This window comes from Colletotrichum karsti, assembly GCF_011947395.1.
Source record: "Colletotrichum karsti strain CkLH20 chromosome Unknown Scaffold54, whole genome shotgun sequence".
NCBI lineage: Eukaryota > Fungi > Ascomycota > Sordariomycetes > Glomerellales > Glomerellaceae > Colletotrichum > Colletotrichum karsti.
The window spans coordinates 150239-168544 of record NW_024065954.1 but is presented as its reverse complement, the minus strand read 5'-3'; the positions used below and the strand labels follow the sequence as shown (position 1 = coordinate 168544).

The 18306-nt window shown below is 54.2% G+C and overlaps 5 protein-coding genes across 5 annotated transcripts; 2 read left to right on the top strand and 3 right to left on the bottom strand.

The window, feature by feature from the left end:
• Positions 1-210: 210 nt before the first annotated feature.
• On the bottom strand, positions 211-4972 carry CkaCkLH20_12088 (RTA1 domain-containing protein; the record flags this gene model as incomplete). Its single annotated transcript, XM_038894802.1, has 4 exons — positions 211-709; positions 3841-4593; positions 4658-4804; positions 4866-4972. 4 exons carry the CDS (start codon positions 4970-4972, stop codon positions 211-213), a joined length of 1506 nt encoding a protein of 501 aa, XP_038739882.1.
• A 1053-nt stretch (positions 4973-6025) lies between these two features.
• Positions 6026-8714, bottom strand: CkaCkLH20_12087 (uncharacterized protein; the record flags this gene model as incomplete). Its single annotated transcript, XM_038894801.1, has 2 exons — positions 6026-8403; positions 8465-8714. 2 exons carry the CDS (start codon positions 8712-8714, stop codon positions 6026-6028), a joined length of 2628 nt encoding a protein of 875 aa, XP_038739881.1.
• Positions 8715-11032: 2318 nt separating this feature from the next.
• Positions 11033-12403, top strand: CkaCkLH20_12086 (uncharacterized protein; the record flags this gene model as incomplete). The annotated part of the gene is made up of 4 exons (XM_038894800.1): positions 11033-11186; positions 11252-11358; positions 11437-11613; positions 11693-12403. 4 exons carry the CDS (start codon positions 11033-11035, stop codon positions 12401-12403), a joined length of 1149 nt encoding a protein of 382 aa, XP_038739880.1.
• A 703-nt stretch (positions 12404-13106) lies between these two features.
• Positions 13107-15076, top strand: CkaCkLH20_12085 (uncharacterized protein; the record flags this gene model as incomplete). Its single annotated transcript, XM_038894799.1, has 8 exons — positions 13107-13181; positions 13240-13258; positions 13459-13516; positions 13572-13802; positions 13888-14190; positions 14290-14378; positions 14430-14672; positions 14739-15076. The coding sequence occupies 8 exons, from the start codon at positions 13107-13109 to the stop codon at positions 15074-15076; spliced, it is 1356 nt and encodes a 451-aa protein (XP_038739879.1).
• A 204-nt stretch (positions 15077-15280) lies between these two features.
• CkaCkLH20_12084 (OTU-like cysteine protease) lies at positions 15281-16495 on the bottom strand (the record flags this gene model as incomplete). Its single annotated transcript, XM_038894798.1, has 2 exons — positions 15281-16080; positions 16129-16495. The coding sequence occupies 2 exons, from the start codon at positions 16493-16495 to the stop codon at positions 15281-15283; spliced, it is 1167 nt and encodes a 388-aa protein (XP_038739878.1).
• Between the last annotated feature and the right edge of the window lie 1811 nt (positions 16496-18306).

The following is an 18306-nucleotide window of genomic DNA, read 5'->3' as shown; positions in this document are numbered from 1 at the left end:
CGGCGTGAGACCGGGAGGTGTGAGGCGAGGCGAGGCGAGACCAAATCGAGGTACGTTCCCTCGACTGAGCGAGGTGTGGAGGAGGGCAGCTGAGGCAGCAGAATAAACTGGCGTGTGAGTGACCCGTATCTGTGGGTAATATTTGACAAGTCGCAGATGCCGTACCTAGTTTGTATCCGCGGCAATGATGGCTTGCAGATTACAGATTCATCAATGTTGTTTGATGCAGAGCACGTCCTCGAACAGCGAGGTTTGCCTTGGGCCAAGTCGGCCGTCTGTGAGGTTTGCAGGAGCAGTGACAACACAGCACAGCAAACGGTAGGTACGGTGCAGGTACAGCCCCTCGGCGCCTCGTTCATCTGGCGAGAGCTTCAGATGAACTATCGCGGGCGAAACCAACGGGCGAGTACCATAGGAAACAATGCGTTTGATGGGGTAAAGTGACGGCAGCTCGGGTCGCGGAGTGGGCGAAGATGTGGTTTGAAATGAGATGGGAGTCGTCGAATACGGCCGAAGAGGGATGATGCCAAGTACGACGGCGGCGAGGGCGAAAGCGAATCTGGCATGTCGGATGCCGCGATGGAGATGGCCATGGTCGACTGGGTTGGCGGCCAGTAACGGCCAGTGTCGCCTCCTCTGGGCCTCGCCCTCGCCCTCGCCCTCGTCCTCGCGGGGCGCGGGTGAAATGAGCGAACGGACTTCTGCATACCTAGGTAGTGTTAGGTTGGCACTGCAGAGAAAGGGAAAGGAAATGGTGGAATGGTGAGGGAGCTTAGCCCAGCACAGCTTAGGTTGGTGGAAGGATGAGAAACCTGGCGGCGACATCGACGAGGTACGGATAGAAGTCGGTCGAGGTACGTACCTCATTCGGTCGTTGTTTCTCGCCCGCCCGGGTTGGAGAAGATGCTGTCGTTGTGTCTTTCCCAGTTAAAACATCAGGTAATATGTGAAAGTACTTTTCACTTCCATCCCAATTACCTCATTGAAGGGGAGAAAAGATGCAGCAAAATCCTCCTTTTCCTGAGGTGCACAGGTACTTACTTTACTTAGGTACCTAGGATATTTCAGCGGGTTCCATTTCCGGGCTATCATTGGGGTCTTCGGAACGCTGGGTCGACTGGGCTGCGGGAGCCGAAACAGGGTACAGGCCCCCGAAGCACCCTGGGAAATGCCCGCCGAAGCCAATCCATCCCCAGACCCGTTCCAGTGGCAGCCGTACTTGCCCTTCTTCATATTCATACTTTTACAAAACATGAAGCAACGAAGCAATTCATGCACAACTGATTGATGATTTGATTTGTTTTCACTCATCTTGCCACGTTATTAATAATTTTTATAGTGTTAAAGCCCACCCAATATGTTGACTACCTACCTCAGTCAAGCCAGGGAAAGGGCAGCATGCATGCTACTTACAACTACGGATACCTCACCTCGAATAAGGTACCTTAACTTACCTGCATACCTCAGTTCTAGGCTTCAAGCAACTTCAAACTTCTCTTCTCAGTAACGATAGCACATAGTATAGGATGATCTGATAGACCTGCCGCTGCTCAGCCTCTTCTCAATTGCCATTTTCGGTTGCCGGCTCGTGATGCGCTGTTGATCTCATCTCTTGTTGACGGTCGGCAGCCAGCCAGACATGCTCTGGTCACATCAGATCTGGGATTCGCGTTTGACAAACGTGAAGTATACCAAGCACCAAGCAGAGACACGCAGATGACACACTAGAACATTTAGAAGTCGAGTGTCGTTCCGGCCGTGTGTCCCGACTCGTCGGCCGCGGCCGATGGTGACATTCGCCCCCCGTGTCCCGTTTAATCGCCTCATGGGTCTCAATCTCAATTGAACCCGCCGATCATCCCCGGCCGATACCTTACCAGTCATTCGAGAACAGAAGCCCCGCTGTGACCTCGCCGACCGCTGTCATTGGGTCCTCGCCGGAATTGACTCTGGCGAAGCGTGCGGGACGGGACATCTGCATCTCGTCCATCAACTAGGCAGCCATATAAAAAACTTCCGACAAGTTTCCGCAGGCCTGCCGCCTGCCCGCCTCCGCCTGCCTCTGCTTGACTTGAGGCGGGTATCCGTAAGCTACGTGGGTGGCTGCGGCTGGCTACCCTTCACCAGAGTGCTATTAGCAATTTGCCATGTTGCTCCAACTGCAGCCAAGATGTCCATCGTCTGCCACCGCTCGGGATCATCGTAGGCATCATTATTCAGTGATTCGTTTTAGGGGCTTCAGAATTGCCAAGGTCGTTTGCGGAGTACGTGGTATGACATCTCACGTATGGTCGGCGAAGTAAGATGACACCAAATCCAAGTGCTGGATGCTATTACCTGTTACCTACCTTGGTGTACCTTACCTACCATACAGACACTGATCGATCACCTCATGGAACCTTCCAGGTAGCCTTCCACGGAGTGGACCAGTCAGCACCTAAAAAATCACCAGCGACCTTACGGAGTATTCGTACCTTGTGTATGATGCTATGCTGCATCTGCATGGCATTCGTAGCTTCGGATAGGAGATATAGATAGGACTCAATGCCATCCATACCTTGCTCGACATCACAGAATGTCGCCGTGCGGCAAAGTGCAGCAACCATCATGGCTTTTCAGTGTCTTCATGTCAGGGCAAGAATGAACGCTGTGCCGCGCATTTGTTTGCTGATGGTCAAACAGTCAACAGCCATGCTACATGCTAGGTAGGTACCTTACGTAGTGATCACCCGTCGCATCCAATCCAGGCCCGGTCTAAAAATTAGCCGAGTGGCTCACCACCAAGCTTACATAAGAAGTGATTGTCAAGCCACATACGCCCGGGCCACGTGCAGCTATTTTTGTCCACGCCCGCTCCCGCTCCAACCCGGACCTCTCCTGTCCACAAGGACCCCACTCCTCCGCCCCTCTCCGGACAGGCCCCGGATCCTGAGTTGAACTCTCCGTATCTGCTCGGCGTCGCGGTCAGTCGCTCTTCAACACGACAACCGAAAGCCTGGAGGGCTTCCTACTCAGGCGACCATCTCTTAGCATGCTAACCGTGGCTAAAACTGGCGCCTAACAAAGGCTTCTTCGGAAAAGACGCCTGCAGGCGCGAGTCTAGGGTCGAGGAGGAAGTGGATGAGCCCTACGAGCACCGCCTCTTCGCTTCCCTATTTCGAGATCCAACTTCCTAAGCTTCCTCCGCAATTATTTCCTCAGACTTGTCGCCGTCGTCAGCGATCGGGTGCATGTTGCCTTGTCGACGACAACGGAATGTCAAATTCGGCACCCCGCTGCCTTTTGCTCTCGTTCGCTTACGATCCGAACTTCTCGTCATCCGAGCTCCTCGACGACACAGCCAGACCGCTTGTTCCCGATTTTCAAGCCTCCAACGCAGAACGGACGAAACATCCAATGTCCGTTCATTGTCGTCGGTAACAAGCATCAACAACAACTGAACCTCCTTCGATTTGTCAAGGCTTAGCTCAACTGTTGGTCCTCCAACGCCGAGGAAATGCGATCGCCTCAGGTCGCAGGCCGACGATGCAATTTCGCGGCCAGCCTTGTCAATCAGTTCAAAGAATCATTGGCATGGATGGATGGTTGGACCCAAACAAGCAAAGGCGTTGGCGGTGATTTTGCACCGCAACTCTTTTTCTTAGACTATGCCTACCGCCGCCCAGCAATCCATCTGGCCCCTGCCAGGTGCTAAAATTACAACCAACGCGGCCTTTCAAACACAAACACAACAGATATAGCATACGGTTTCTAACAATAACTCCCTCGATTCAAACAAGAAAAAAGAAACCAGCCAAGTAACAAATAAACAATCTAGCAATCCGCAGCTGCCTCACTCACACAGCATCAGGGCCTTTACTTCCCTTTGTCGAATCTTGTCCGCTAACCTCCGTCTCCCAGAAATTGTCCTGACTACGATCACGCCCACGAAACACCCCCATCAAATCGAACGGGTCGATAACCGTCATCCAAAACGGCCTCGGGTCCTTCCATCCGGGCCCGTCCACCTCCGTAGCCCCGTCCTTGGCGAGATACACCGTGTACTTCTCCGGAAGATAACTCCTCGGGTGCCTCAAGTTGAACATGACCACATTCGCCAACATCAAGCTCGCCTCGAAGACGTAGAAGAACCACTCGTACCGAATCGCGGGTGAGATGTCATCGACACTCATATCCGAATCCCAGCGCATGTTCGCAACCCCAAAGTACTCCACGATCCTGAACACAGTCCTCGTGAAAATCAGCAGCACGCTGGCGTACAACGTGATCAACGGCCCTCTCACCCCACGCCGGGACGCGATGCCCATCTTGGCGCACCGGCGTTGGAACACCATCGCCAAGACGACGAAGCACGCCATGACGAAGATCTGGAGGAGCAGGCTCGTCTTGATCAGCACATGACCCGTCTCCCTCTCGCGCTCCGATAGCGACCGGTTGGCGGAGTAGCTTGCGCCCCAGCCGTTGAGCGCCTCGACGACGCTGGAAAAGAAGGCGAATGTGCTTAGCACACGGCCTGGGTGGATGGGGGAGCAGTACGGGACGTAGTAGAGGACGCGGCCTAGGATGTGGTAGTTTGCGAGTTCAAGGAGAGGTCTGGGTCAAGTGCGCAAGTTAGCTTTTTGATAGTTCCGACACCATATAGAAGAATCTCCCCTACGGCGCAGCGTATATGAGACAGACGCTCGCGATGAACGGGTCGAGGTCGTCATAGCGATATGAGCCATAGATCCGAAGTGCGAAGCCCGCTGTGAAGAGAAGGCAGCAAAAAGAGAACAGGCCCGTGACTTTGAAGAACTTGTAGTGACTGCCGAAGCGTTATTTGATCAGTACGACCTCGGCGTGAGTTGCCAAAGAGCAATACTCACTAGCACTGCCAAAAGTGCATCAGGCCGGACGCGAGGAAAGCTACCGCGAAGAAGACCGGCGCTCCCTTGTTTGGAGCGTAAAAGTAGTAGCTACCATCGACTGTCATCTGTCAGAAAGAGTCCCCCAATCAAGGATCTGGCTGGAAGTACCGTAATTGCCGTCTGTCATGTTCGCCGGTGGACCCTTCTTCTCTGATGATATCAAATAACCTGCCCGAACTCGGTCCCATAAGCTGCCATCGAGCCTGGGACGACGACGACCTTATAAATGTTGTCAAAGGCATTATTCTGTCACAAAAAGCCCAATAACCTCTAAAACCCGAAGAATACGGTCCCAAATCAGCCTTACAACCCATCGACCAATCGCATTTCTTCCTCAAATACGATGCCCAAACCGGCGTGATGATGACCCGACGCAACGAAGACCACCAAGACACTGCACAAATTGGGAGGAACTCGTTTTGCTTCTTGAAGGGAGGAGGGCGATGGATGCAGTCACTGCATATTCTACCCTAAGCCAACAGACGTTGGGCGCGGATGGCGCAGCCATAGGAAGAAGTATGGCGCATCATCGTATCTCGCATTGGTCCAGTTCGCAGGCCCTACGCCCGAAGTTGATGACGTGTGGGAGCTGTACCCGGTGTGTTGGCTTGACGGTGTATTGATCGCATTGCCTCTTCCCACTGGTTGTCTGCAGTCAGACGCCACTCGTTCGTCCGTGAGCCCGTCAAGAGTGGGAACTTGATCGGTATTGCCAAGCCAAGCACTTGGTGCAAGATTGCCTATATGCGCACGTTTCATGCAGTGACAGATTCACGGAAGATTAGAGGAGCATCAAGGTGGATGATCTCGAATTGTAGCTTGCGGGGTCAATATCCCGACCAAATACCTCATAGTGCCAAAGAAGTAGAAACAAAAGGCCCATCCCACCGTTTCCCATGCAACTACCTGTTCATCATAGCAAAACCCAACAGACCCAATACCGACCGCAGCCAGGAACGGGTTGTCGACTCGAACATCTCCGTATATCCAAGGCACCCCGCGTGGTACCTCACTGCTCAAACGCCTAAAAAAAGGTTCCATCCTAGATACGGTTTGCTGCTTATTAAAACATACAGTGGTGATACATGAATTCGTTACGGACCGCCGCGGTTCCGGCTTCAGTCAACTTCCCAACCACGACCGTTGCCGTCCGCAGCATCGTCCGCCGCCTCGTCGTCACGGTCATCGGAGCCTATCACGCTGTTTGCACATGACGACTCAACCTGACTAAGATAGTAGTCGTCATCTTCCCCCCAGCTGCTGTACTCATCATCCGAGTAGTCCCACTGCACGGGAATAGTCTCCCCGCCCTCGCCGTAACCAAACATCATGCCGCGCCATTGCCCGGCGGCAATCTTGGCGGCCACCTGCAGCATCAAAGCAATCAAGTGGCTGGGCGGGCCGAGAAGCATCTCGCAAGTCTTTGACACAATGGCCATAGGGATTCTGCGGACGATCTCCAATTGACTGCGGAGAAACGGCTGTCGTCTAGTGGCGGTGGTCGTAGGCGCAAAAAGATTGGCCGGGGGTGGCAGCGGGGACAGGCCGTTGCGTCCGACCGAAATGCTACTAGGAGTGGCCCGGTGGCGGATGTACGGGCGTCGCGGGGCTGCCGTCGTAGCTGCTTCATCCTCGGACAGAGCAGTCTTGCCCGGTTGTTCCACCGCCTCCGATGGCATGTCCGGTGCAGTTGCCGCACTTTCCAGCGAACTGTCGTCGGTAATTGATGAGATCGCATCCCAGGTGCGACGGGTTTCGGGAGTGACAGTCAGATCGGAGACGTCTCGATAGTGCCATGGCTTCTTAGGGATTAAAATGTTGTCGTGAGGGTACGGAAACCTCGTTGGGGAAACATCCGAAGCAGGAGATCGCGGGACGGGCGTCACAGGCGAATGTCGCGATTTCACACTATGAAACGAGTCGGCTGAGCCCGTGGGCGATAGCGGCTCTTCGGCGTCGTCTGCCTCCAAAATCGGTGTCTTCCTCGCGGCTGATTTCGACGGCGGCGAGGTGACGAGGGTCAGTTGTGGAGGAACAAGAGCGCGGCCCTTCCTAAAACTTCGCAGCTTCTTCCGTTTGCCGCCACCAACGCCGCTGCCTTCCAGCACCTCTCCATCGGTTCCAGATGTCGACTCAAGGCCCGGCCCAGTATCACCGGTGCTGTCGAATGCAACGTTAGGCTCGTCCCCTACCAGCTTGGTCTCCTCGGCGGTCGCCAGTGTCGAAGTAGTAGCTGCCAGCTTCTGCTCGTAATTGCGAATCACGTCGTAAATATTCGTCGGCGTAGGCGTGCCGACTTCAAGCGCGGAGACTGTCCGAGGAGTCATCTCGACAGTGATTAGCTGCTCTTTGATTTGAGGTTGTGCAGTAGGACTTGACAACGCTCTCGACCGTCCCGGAATCATGAGTTTGCTTGAACGCTTCTCAGGCTCCATGTTTCCCAAACACGCCGACGGTTTTTTATCCCCAAGCTGAGCATACGAGCGCTTGCTTTTGCTAGGTGGCTGAGCAATCGTCATGTTTTCCTTGGACAGTAAAGGCTTGGCAGAAGCGACTGCAATTGCTGTAGTAGGTCGACTTGTCTCTCCTTGCTCTTCAGACTCCTGTTCTTTCCCGTTCGGAAATACCCCTTTCGTGTCCGGAATCCTGTCTAATTGCTCTCCAGTGGATTGAACAGGCTCGTCGAATCGTTTCTCGACAACAGCCGCGAGCTCGACATTCTTCGGCTCCGCTCTCTTCGGCAGGGCGACGTCCACATGACATGGTTCGTCCACTTCATCCACAGAGGCGGCTGCCTCAAAGCTGCCGGCATCGCCAGCCTCGCCCTCATCGAACGGCACCTGAGGTGAGTCAAGTAATGGCTGAGCGTTGACAGCGCTTTCTGATGTAGGACCCTCCGTCTCTGTCTTTTCTTCTGCAATTGCCAAGTCGTTGATGGGTCTCTGTTCTCGTGGAGGGTCGAAAGACGGGGAGGTGTCAATGCTGGTGTCTCTCGACTCCGAGCTTGACTGGAATTCGGTTCCAATGACGGAAAAGCGGCGTTGCTCGGCGCGACCCCTTAAGCTGAGAGATGTCGATGCCCTCCTCTTCGGCGTTTTGGGTGTGAGCGCCCTTGGTTGTGTTGGCGATATCTCGTGAGTAGGCGTAGAAAGGACGGGAAGAGCGCGTTTCACGGGAGGTGTCCACGGCCGCTTCTTGACTGGTGTGTTGGGCTTTTCGGGGAGCAGAATGGTGAACGATCTTCTGAAGGGGCATTCGGTCTTCTCAAACTGCAGAATCTGGTCCAAGACCACTTTGAATGCCGCGGCGAGCTCCTGCTCGGTGGGATTTGTCACAGGAATCTCTATCCTCCAGTAGTTCGGCCGACGTATTTGCAAGACGAACTTGCTCGAATCCTCTTCGAGGGCCCAGCACTGGCTTTTGGGGAGCATAGGCTGCAGGGCGGAGCCGCAATTCAGAAAAGCTACAGAACCCGTGCGGTATATCCGAAAGGGACCTGTGGACATGAAGATTAGTCGGCGGTGGTAGCTGCAGCAGGATCACGACACCACACATACCTACGGCGATTGTCCTTTCCAACTGCGAGTAGGCGGACAAGGTGCCAGGCTCGTCAGCGGGGCCACGGCCGGGACTCCGGGCGCGACCTCTAGAGGCAGCGGAGAATGCCACGATCTTGACATTTGGATGATTGTAAAGTGTCTCGACGAGGCCGCCTGCTGAAGTCGATCGTGGGGCTGGAGCTGGCGTCGGTATCGGAGCTGTCGCGACACGGCGAGGGGCCGGATAATTAGTGCGGAGGGACTCCATGGTGGTGTCCCTGAGAAAGGGAAATGTAGCGAGCGGCGGTCGTTCGGTCGTAACTGAAGGTTCCGTCACGTAAGGGCGAATTGGGTCAGCTGATGGGCGAGAGCGAGGGCAAGTAGTTGGCATTGGGTCATGTCAAGACCGAGTTCGGGAACATGGCAGGCTTCGGAGATGGTGTTTTTTCCCCCTCGTGCCGGACTCGCTTCTCCCAATTTCCGTGGCGTTCGTCGGCGCGCCCACCTATATTCCGTAGATGAGAGATGGCAGGGGTTTGAGGGTGATTTGAGGAATCCGATCGGCAGGTAGCGGCGTGGGTATCGATTGGCGTTCGGCGTGCATTCGGTAGTGTATGGATGCGTGGACGTAGACGTGGATGGACGTGGACGTGGACGTGAATGTGGGAGGCGTAGGTAGGAGTGAATGTGGATGTGAGAGAGAGGGACAAGACAAGATAAGACACTTCTTGAGCCGAGCTGATGGATGGGTATGTCGTGTCTTGCGCGGGTCTCAGGACGTGAGGTCCCGTCGATTCCAACCTTCAGATGAAGAAGAAACCACTCTTGCCGCAAAATGTAGCGACACAACCCCAAAGACCCAACGGCGAGTGGACCAAAAAGAGGAAGAAGAAGAAGAAGGGAAAAAAAAGGTTTTTGAGATGATGGACTCAATTGGCGAGGGTGAGGCGGTTGGGGAAAGAAGCAAGGTCAGGCCAGGATGCGGAAAGAAGCTTGGACGGATTTGCCCATGGTTCGACCAGGGGGCAACGATGTCACGGCTTTCTGGGGACTCGTTCGACGCACCGGTGCAAACCACGCGAAGACAAGGGGGGTTTCTGACGCTGCCAGTTTCCTCGAATCTCTGCCGCGGCGCGTCTGTTTGATAGCGATGGGCCTTTAAGAGGCGCCCTACGCATAAGGTAGATTGGCATTATTGACAACTGACCATTCCGACGGACGATGTTTACTGCCATTGGATACTTCGCAAGGTATCTAAGGTAATGAATGATGGATAGAAACACTTGATTCCAGCCAACATACGATTCGCCGTTCACATGTTTTGTCTCTTGTTTCCGTACCCTTACGGATACCGCATGTTCCTGCAAACCCCTGATTCTGTTCCAATACTAACACTACCTAGTCAAGCCCAAGAAAGGGGGGAGGGATCTGGTGAAGCAACACGATCCCATCTCATCCAAGCCTTTGCACTCACTACGCTAGTACATCAGACTAGGGACTCGAACCAGCGCGTCTTGTGATAGTGCCCGGCCCCTCTAGAATAGACTCTAGGCTGCTAATGAGATTAGTTGCGTGGTATCCGAGGCCCTTGGAAATCTGGGATTCGGGTCGCGGCGGGGACAACCGAAGCATCCCAGCCGATTCCTGCATCCTTACTGCAGAAATCCGATGAGGATTATGGGGGAACAAGGGCGCTGCAGCTACGGAGCACGGAGGACAGCGTTCGCTTAGAATGACAGCAGCAGCAGCATGGGGATGGTGGGCTTTTGAACTGAGGGTCCTCAACACAACACCACGACTTTTGTGGCATTTTCAGCTCTGGTTGACTTCAAGGTTGTGTCACAACTACGGATACACATTGGCTCTTGGCTGTGGTGCTGCTCTCACCACATTCTTCAAGTCGTTTTCTTCCCGAGACCTTCGGCCGGGTTTCCCATGACAACTCCCACCTTATTAGAACGCATGAAGAACGTGCGTGCTCTGAGATGCGCGCCCTGCAGGGTTTGCAGCTGTAGCCAGTCAAGAAAGCCTAGGATGCGAGTTCGACGCGTGCGCATTGCAGCCGCAGCTGTACATAATAGTGGCCGCAGCATTCGACATGAACCGGTGCCACGGCTCTATCCACTTGGAGCTAAGCTCATCAGCTCTAGAGGGTCGAATCGAAACCCGTTATTACCTACCTTAGCCAGTCATACCATGAGACCTGTAACTGCGACTGGGTACGGATTAGGTAGATAATACCTGTTACAATGGACAGGCGGGGTTTGGTATGTACCTGACCTTTGGTAGTGCGGTGTGTTCAGCTGACAACTGGCAGCCAGTGCCTTAAATTCAGCTGATCTACCCATCCGGCACCAGCCGGCAACGACAAAAGTATGCACCTCCGTTATTCCCGGCAGTTGTCGTCATCATTGCATCTTTCTCAGCACCCGCCAAGCTTGGTACACAAGGTAGCTAGGTAGCTCGGCTACAACCAGCGAGCCCTGGTTCAATCTGACGGGAGCTCGCGTGCCCCTCCATCCCTCAACCTCCATCACAGCCAATTCTGCGTTGATCTGCACAATCAACCTAGAAATCTCTGAAATCATGGCTACCGAAAGGCACGAGAAGGGCGGCAAGCTCGACAAGATTCCCTTTGACAAGCTGCCCATCGACAAGGAGACCTTGAAGCAGGAATTCGACCTTTCCCACTTTGACATCAACTCCGTCATTCGCGGTGCCCAATTGACGCTGGTCGGAGGTAACTATCATGAGCTCTGGAACCTCTTATTGTCGCCTCTGACAGTCATGCTAACTTCAAGTAAGCTCATCGAGCTCTCCAGAACCCAGCCATCTTTACTTCCGACCACTATCGACAAGCCGGCATCGCCGTTCTGACCGGCTTGGCCATCCGCCTCATCATCTCCGTCCCCGTAAGCTTCCGCGAACCGCTCGAAACACCTGGTGACATTGTTGTTGTTGTTGGGCCTGGGCAATTGACATGTGGCTAGATCATTGGCGTCAAGGTTCTACTGTGGTTCATGTCCCTGATCTTCAGCTTGGATCATGTCACTTGGGATGACAAAATCGTCGGAGGCCTCAACTTCATTGAGGAATATGTCCTCCAAGTTCCCTTCTTTCTGATGGCACTGATGCGCTACGTCACTCCGACTCTCGACAATATGCAAGTCAACCTTTCTCCTTCGTGCTCCATGGCAAACGCTGACATTCATCAGGTTCATGGATTCACTCAACTGGGTTGATCAGACATACGTCCAGAAGCACAAGCACGACGACCCCGACAAGCTACGAGACATGTACTATCCCAACCTGAAGCAGTACAAGGTCAGTGACGGCAGCACCCACTCCACGAGCACCGCCGAAGCCATCAGTATGTTTCTGTACCGCTTCGCCCGCAAGGGTGCCATTTCTCTCGCAGTCTTCGCCCTCTCGTATCTACCCGTCGTCGGCCGCTTCGTTCTGCCCGCCGCCAGTTTCTACACCTTCAACAAAGCTGTCGGTCTGGGCCCGGCCTCGGTCATTTTTGGAACGGGTATCTTCCTGCCTAAGCGTTACCTCATCATCTTTCTCCAGAGCTACTTTGCTTCCAGGAGTTTGATGAGAGAGTTGCTGGAGCCATACTTCTCTCGAGTGCACTTCACCAAGGAGCAAAAGCGTAACTGGTTCCGCAACCGTGAGGGGCTTCTTTTCGGCTTCGCCATTGGATTCTACACCATGATCAAGATCCCCTTGGTCGGCGTCTTGATCTACGGCATTGCCGAGGCGTCAACAGCGTACTTGATCACCAAGATCACCGACCCTCCGCCGCCTCCGGCCCAGAAGGCCGTGTTCGCCGAGCGCCAGCAAGAATGGACTAACAAACACGAGTTCCTAAACTTATCTCTTGCTAACCTGGATGCCATCCACAACAAGCCGCATGAGACGCAGGCCGGGGAGGAGACCCGAAAACTGCAATAAGAGCATTGACAAATGTCCACGGCGCCCTATGCGCATGTCATCCGCTGCCTATTATATTGAGCTCTTCCTATCCAATAACAACACCGTGCCATCTTCAGGACTGTGAGCTCCGTAATGCGACGCTGTTGTTGCTGCATCCACAAGGCACAGAGCAACACCCATAAAGCAGATGCCGAGATAAATACCCCCGGACCCCGAAGCAATTACGTTTAGTGATAGGGTATCCATGCGGCATGAGATCACCACGCGGTCTTATCGATTGGTGTGCCACTTGCGCATGCGTTCGGCCGACGGCGGAGCCCACCTTGCCATGCGGGGGTTGCCAGTCATAAGCCTGATACGGCGTTGAGGGAAGCTCTTATCAGACTCCAGCTCCGCACTGCTCCCGGCACCGCACAACCGCGTCACTAGCCATCCGTCGTATCGTCTGTATTCTCCAACTGATAGCGAAAATGAATGAACAAATGAGGCGCGGTTGACGTACGGGAAACAAGCCGTTCCGAGGAATGAAGGCGGGGTAATCTGGAGGCGTTGGCCTAGCTAGGCACTTGGATGCTCTTATATCTGGGAGGTTAGGCTGTTCTGCGTGAGCGATGCACTACCTATCTTCCGTGGATGCAGAACAGCTCCGTCCCAAGTTCTGGAAATTCCGCTGTATCTGATAATACTCGACTACCTTACTGCAACCCATTTCCCGTTCACAATGGGCAAGACTGGAGTTCGAACGGCCAATAAGGTCAGCTTTGACAAGCCGGCTTCCGAACAGCCTGGTCTACATGTGAGTCTTGAAGATCTGCGCATGGTGGTTCCCCTCGTATTTACTTTCGTATAACTAGAACAGATGGCACCCTGAAAGTAAGTAATGATGTTTTCGGGCGAGCATGAACATTTCGAAGGAGCGCAGGCGATAAGGTCATCTCAATGGCAACTACTGCTACTTCCCTGCCGTCTTGTCTGCCGTCATCGTCTTGGACACGTATTTCACCATATCCCTCTCATGAGCGATAGGATTCAAACAGGAAGAACACATGGGCCACTTAAGTAACCGAATTCAGTCCCCTTCGCCGGAACAATCAAGGATGGCGAAACGGTCAAGATCGAGTGTGTCGACTGGTAAGAGCCCAGCCGGTTCGGTTTCGTGGTATTTGTAGACACTGACGTATCTCAGGACCGGTGGTCAAATCGGCAACAACGACTCCGCAGACGATATGCTCAATGTCGATCTGACCAAGATCCATTACCTCAGCGGTCCCTTCGAGGTCGAAGGCGCCCAGCCAGGCGACCTTCTGCTCGTCGAAATCATGGACGTCCAGCCGTTCGAGGACCAGCCGTGGGGATTCACCGGCGTGTTCGACAAGAACAACGGCGGCGGCTTCCTGGACGAGTTCTATCCCACCGCGTAAGTCCGTCATTTTGTCTCCTACTCCCCAGAGACCAAATCGCCGAAGCCCGGTCTGACGATGGAAAACGATTTCCAAATATAGAGCTAAGGCCATCTGGGACTTTGAGGGAATCTATTGCACCTCGCGCCACATTCCCGGCGTCAAGTTTGCGGGCCTAATCCACCCGGGCATCCTCGGTTGTGCGCCCTCCGCCGAGGTTCTTGACATATGGAATACGCGCGAAGGCGAGCTCATCAGTGCCAACAAGCTCGACCGAGACGTCGCGAAGCCTCCGGAGCCCATCAATGTGCACGCCGGGGCTGCCGACGATGCTGTGAAGGAGAGGGTTGGAAAGGAGGGCGCCAGAACGATCCCAGGACGGCCTGAGCACGGAGGAAACTGCGAGTGAGTTATCCCCATCTCTTTTGGGATAAGTATGGTATGGTGTCGTGGTTGAGACTTGGTGGACGGTGCGGTGGGTTCTGAGAGACTGACATGGAACAGCATCAAGAATCTGAGCAGGGGAAGCAAGGTATATCTCCCGGTTCACGTCGCGGGCGCGAAGTTCAGCGTGGGGGATTTGCACTTTTCTCGTACGTCTAGCCAAGCTGCGCCTCATTCTCTTGAACTAACATGGAAACAAGAGGGCGACGGGGAAATATCCTTCTGCGGCGCCATCGAAATGGCGGGAGTCATCACGATCAACTTCAAGGTCATCAAAAACGGCGTGGCGGATCTGGGTCTCAAGTCGCCCATCTACATCCCGGGGCCCGTCGAGCCCCAGTTCGGACCGGGACGACAAATCTACTTTGAGGGGTTCTCCGTCGATCAGCACGGCAAGCAGCACTACATGGATGTCACCGTCGCATATCGCCAGACGTGTCTTCGTGAGTTCACCCGCTTCTTGGCTTGTCCAGAACTGCGATGCAGAGCAAGACTATTGACCACATCAGGCGTCATCGAATACCTTCGCCGCTTCGGTTACAGTGATTACCAGGCGTACCTTCTCATGTCGTGCGCACCGATCCAGGGTCACGTGGCTGGCATTGTCGACATTCCCAACGCCTGCACGACCATCGGGTTGCCGATGGACATCTTCGACTTTGACATCTCGCCGGCTGCTGGCAAGGTTGAAAAGCGTGATTTGGGCAACTGCGTGTTCGCCACGGGGGTCACGGAAGGCAAGATTACGCAGGGCGGGGAGAACAGTGAGCATAGCTACGGTGGCGGGCTGACGTATAAGAAGTCGGTCGTGGAGGATGTCAAGGATAAAGTCATGGGAGGTGTTTGAATGCGACCGTGAGACGTGAAACGGACATTGTGGAACGGGATCATGTTCGTTAACTGTGTGAAGAAGAATAGTACCGTAGGTCTGTTCTGAAGCCGTTCTCGCACCCGCAACTACCCAAACTCCCCAAGTACACCTAACGCATGCTCCCCATCATCACTGCATCACCACCAACTCCATGCTTCCATGTCTCTAAGCAATGTCTCTTCAGAAGTCGGGAATCTCGGACATTGAAGTGTGCCCGGTCTCACTTGTGTGCATCTGAGCTTCGGCGGCACTAGTGCCAAGCCAGTCGCAACCAGAAGCATTGCACTTTCGTAGCGCGCTGTCACCGATGGCTGTAGCCGAAGCAGCAGCACCTGCACCCGTACCCGCGCCACCGTCAGGTTTATCTTTGATCTCATCGAAGCCCATGTGACCAGTCAGTGAAGCGTGCTTGTTGGCTTCCTTCTCGCCGTTGCCGATCCAGTCGCAGCCGGCAATCGTACAACGGAGCAGGAACTCGACCGTGTCGGTGAAGTAGTGCATCTCATGCAGCTTGCGGATGAGCTCCCTGGTCTTCTCGAGAACCGCCTCATCCGAGGTGCTCCAGTTGGTGCGGTCGAGCTCGGGAGGGAGATCGGAATGGGTATACGGGGCCTCCGAAGGGCTACAGGCCACGCGGTCGTAGTGAATGCCCGAGTAGACAAGGATACAGCGAGACTCCTTGTTCTCGCCAAACTTGAGCGGGTTTTGGCTCTTGACGTCGAAGGCGAGAATCTCGAGGTCGAAGAGATCCGAGAAGATGCCCAGCTCAATGGCGCCGCCCCAGCGATCGGGATCCTGCATGGTGCGGCAGTACTTGTCAGGGGCCATTCCTAGGACGGCCTCGGAATACTCGTCGGGATGCTGGCGGATGTAATCTGCGATCATCTTGCGGAGTTCTTTAGCCTCCATTTGCTTGCCAGGGATGGCGCCTCCAAAGGCCGTGAAAAGACAGCTGTTGTCATCAGGCATGACACGGAGCACTGCTGAGTGTTAACTACGGTTCGCAGTTCATGGTTGATGTTACTCACGAAGAGTCGACTCGCGTTCGGGCCAAGGAATGCTGATATCGGATGGGCTGGGGTCGGCGGCAGGGCCGAGTCGAGGCTTCTTGGCTAGAGGCACGCTTGCCTGGGGATTTGTTCTTGCGGGAGGCGGAGGCGTGATGGTTCGCGACTGGGCCGGTTCTATAGTGAAGGATTGGCCATTGAGGCCGAGGTCCTTTGCGTTGGCATCCTTCTGCTCAAGGCTCAGGGTCTGGAATGGCCAGCCATACTTGAGGGTGAATGCGGCGATGCCAGTCTGTGACTTGATCTCGTCGAAAAGTTGACCGACGGTAGCGTCATCGCCGAGTGAGACCACTCCAGAACCTTCAGGGCCCTTGTACCTGGCCCTCATGATGTCGCTGGATGAGTCGTAGTGAAAGAAGCCCGTGACAAGCGCAAGGTCGTATCCGAGACGAAATATGCGAGACGAGTCCGCGCGGCAAGATCTGTGGGGTGAAAGACGGGAAGAGCTTCGATGCGACCGGCCCGGATCCGGAGGGCAGCCGACGGGCACCCGAGAGGTCTTGGCTGGAACGGCGGGGTACCGGAGGGGTTAATCTTACCTAAAGCACCTCAGACGCCGGGAGGTCTTGATGATGGCGGGGACAGAAGAGACGGGAAGGACTTGTCAATGTCTCGGCAGCCTTGTATGTGATAGTTAAGTTGTATGTCGAAGGTAACAAAATCCAATGATGTCAACGTCCTCAGAGACTTGTGTTGTAGGAATGGGGTAAAGTCGCATGCGATACACAAAAGATGCTCGCAGTGTAGGTGGCAACCAAGTGAGTGGTGGTGTTCTGGGGATGTTGAGACAGGGCTAGAAGATTCTCCGCTTATTAAGTACTTCTCAAAGGCGGCGTTGGCGTGGCTAGGAAACTACAGTAGGACGGGGTGCGACGATGGAGCAAAGGCTGAATTGGGTGCCGTGACGGGAGCGACGAATGCTTCGTTCAAGAGGTATCATGCTCTTTCTTGAGGAGGTGAAGAGGTTGGAATAGGAGTTGTGTTGTCCTCAAGCACCGCCTCACAGCTCCAGGTGGCAATCAAGGACATGACTTGCATGGGCTGACGCTGTGTCGAGTCCCGCAGCTCCAATGACTGACTACCTATCCGTAAGTAGCCATGGCGACGGGAAATTTATCAAGAAAACTCCATGAACATTTGTTTAGACGGTTTTGGCTCTGGCTATGGCGAATTGTAGAGCGTTAACAAAGGGTGCTGCGCAGCATGCCTATTGAGGTTGTGCTACTTTCTACTCGTCACCGGTCGAAGCATCAGGATGTTTGTTGGGCTTTGATCCTCGAGCAGTGCTAGTTGTGTCCGTGGTTACTGGCGAGGCGTGGAAATGGGTGACTGATCTCTAGGCGTAATATAATTATGAGCCATGGTTTCTGGCTAGAAAGTCGAATGGTGGTTTCCATCGTTCCGAGTTTCCTGATGTGAGACCAGGTCATTGGACCAGACCTGCCATCAGTTGCAACGGAGACCATTGACGATAAGAAACGAGGGAAGATTCCGAGCGATATTATTCCTACGCGATGTCGGGGAATCCCCGTCTTTCAAGATGGCATGTTCATTCAAGAGGGAACGTTCCCAGGAACCATCGTCCCTTCTTTGCCTTTGCTCGTATCCGTAAGGTAGGTAAGATACCTACCTTAAGTTGAAGAACACCTCATTACGCTGTAAGAAGATGGATGCTTCAGGGCATTTGCAATTGCAAGGCTTCCCTCCCAGAAGCTCAGGTCGGTCTGAACCCTCGCTATGTCATCCAATCGGCCATCAGCGACTCCCTCCGTTAGCCGAGGTGGGCCCGGCGCATAGCACTCTCGGGCTACGATGGCTTCTCAACTAACAATGGAATCCTCGTCGTTCCTGTTGTACCCCGTTGCATCCCAGCAGCTTCCTCAGGTAGGTACGGAGTCGGGTACCTTAGGTAACTCTGCGCCAGCACCCGGCCAGCTCTCCCGCCTCGCCGCTTTCGCGAACCTTCAATTCTTCCTCTTGGACGGTTTCTTCCTGGAAAATTTGACCTTTGCGACACAGCCTCTCAACCCCGTCTACCAACTAGGCTTGTCAATGCAGAAGGTCCAATAACGAGACTGGCTTTCTACGCTGTCAATTAGCCCTCCAAAACCGACATCCAGTCATCGCCTTTGCGACCCG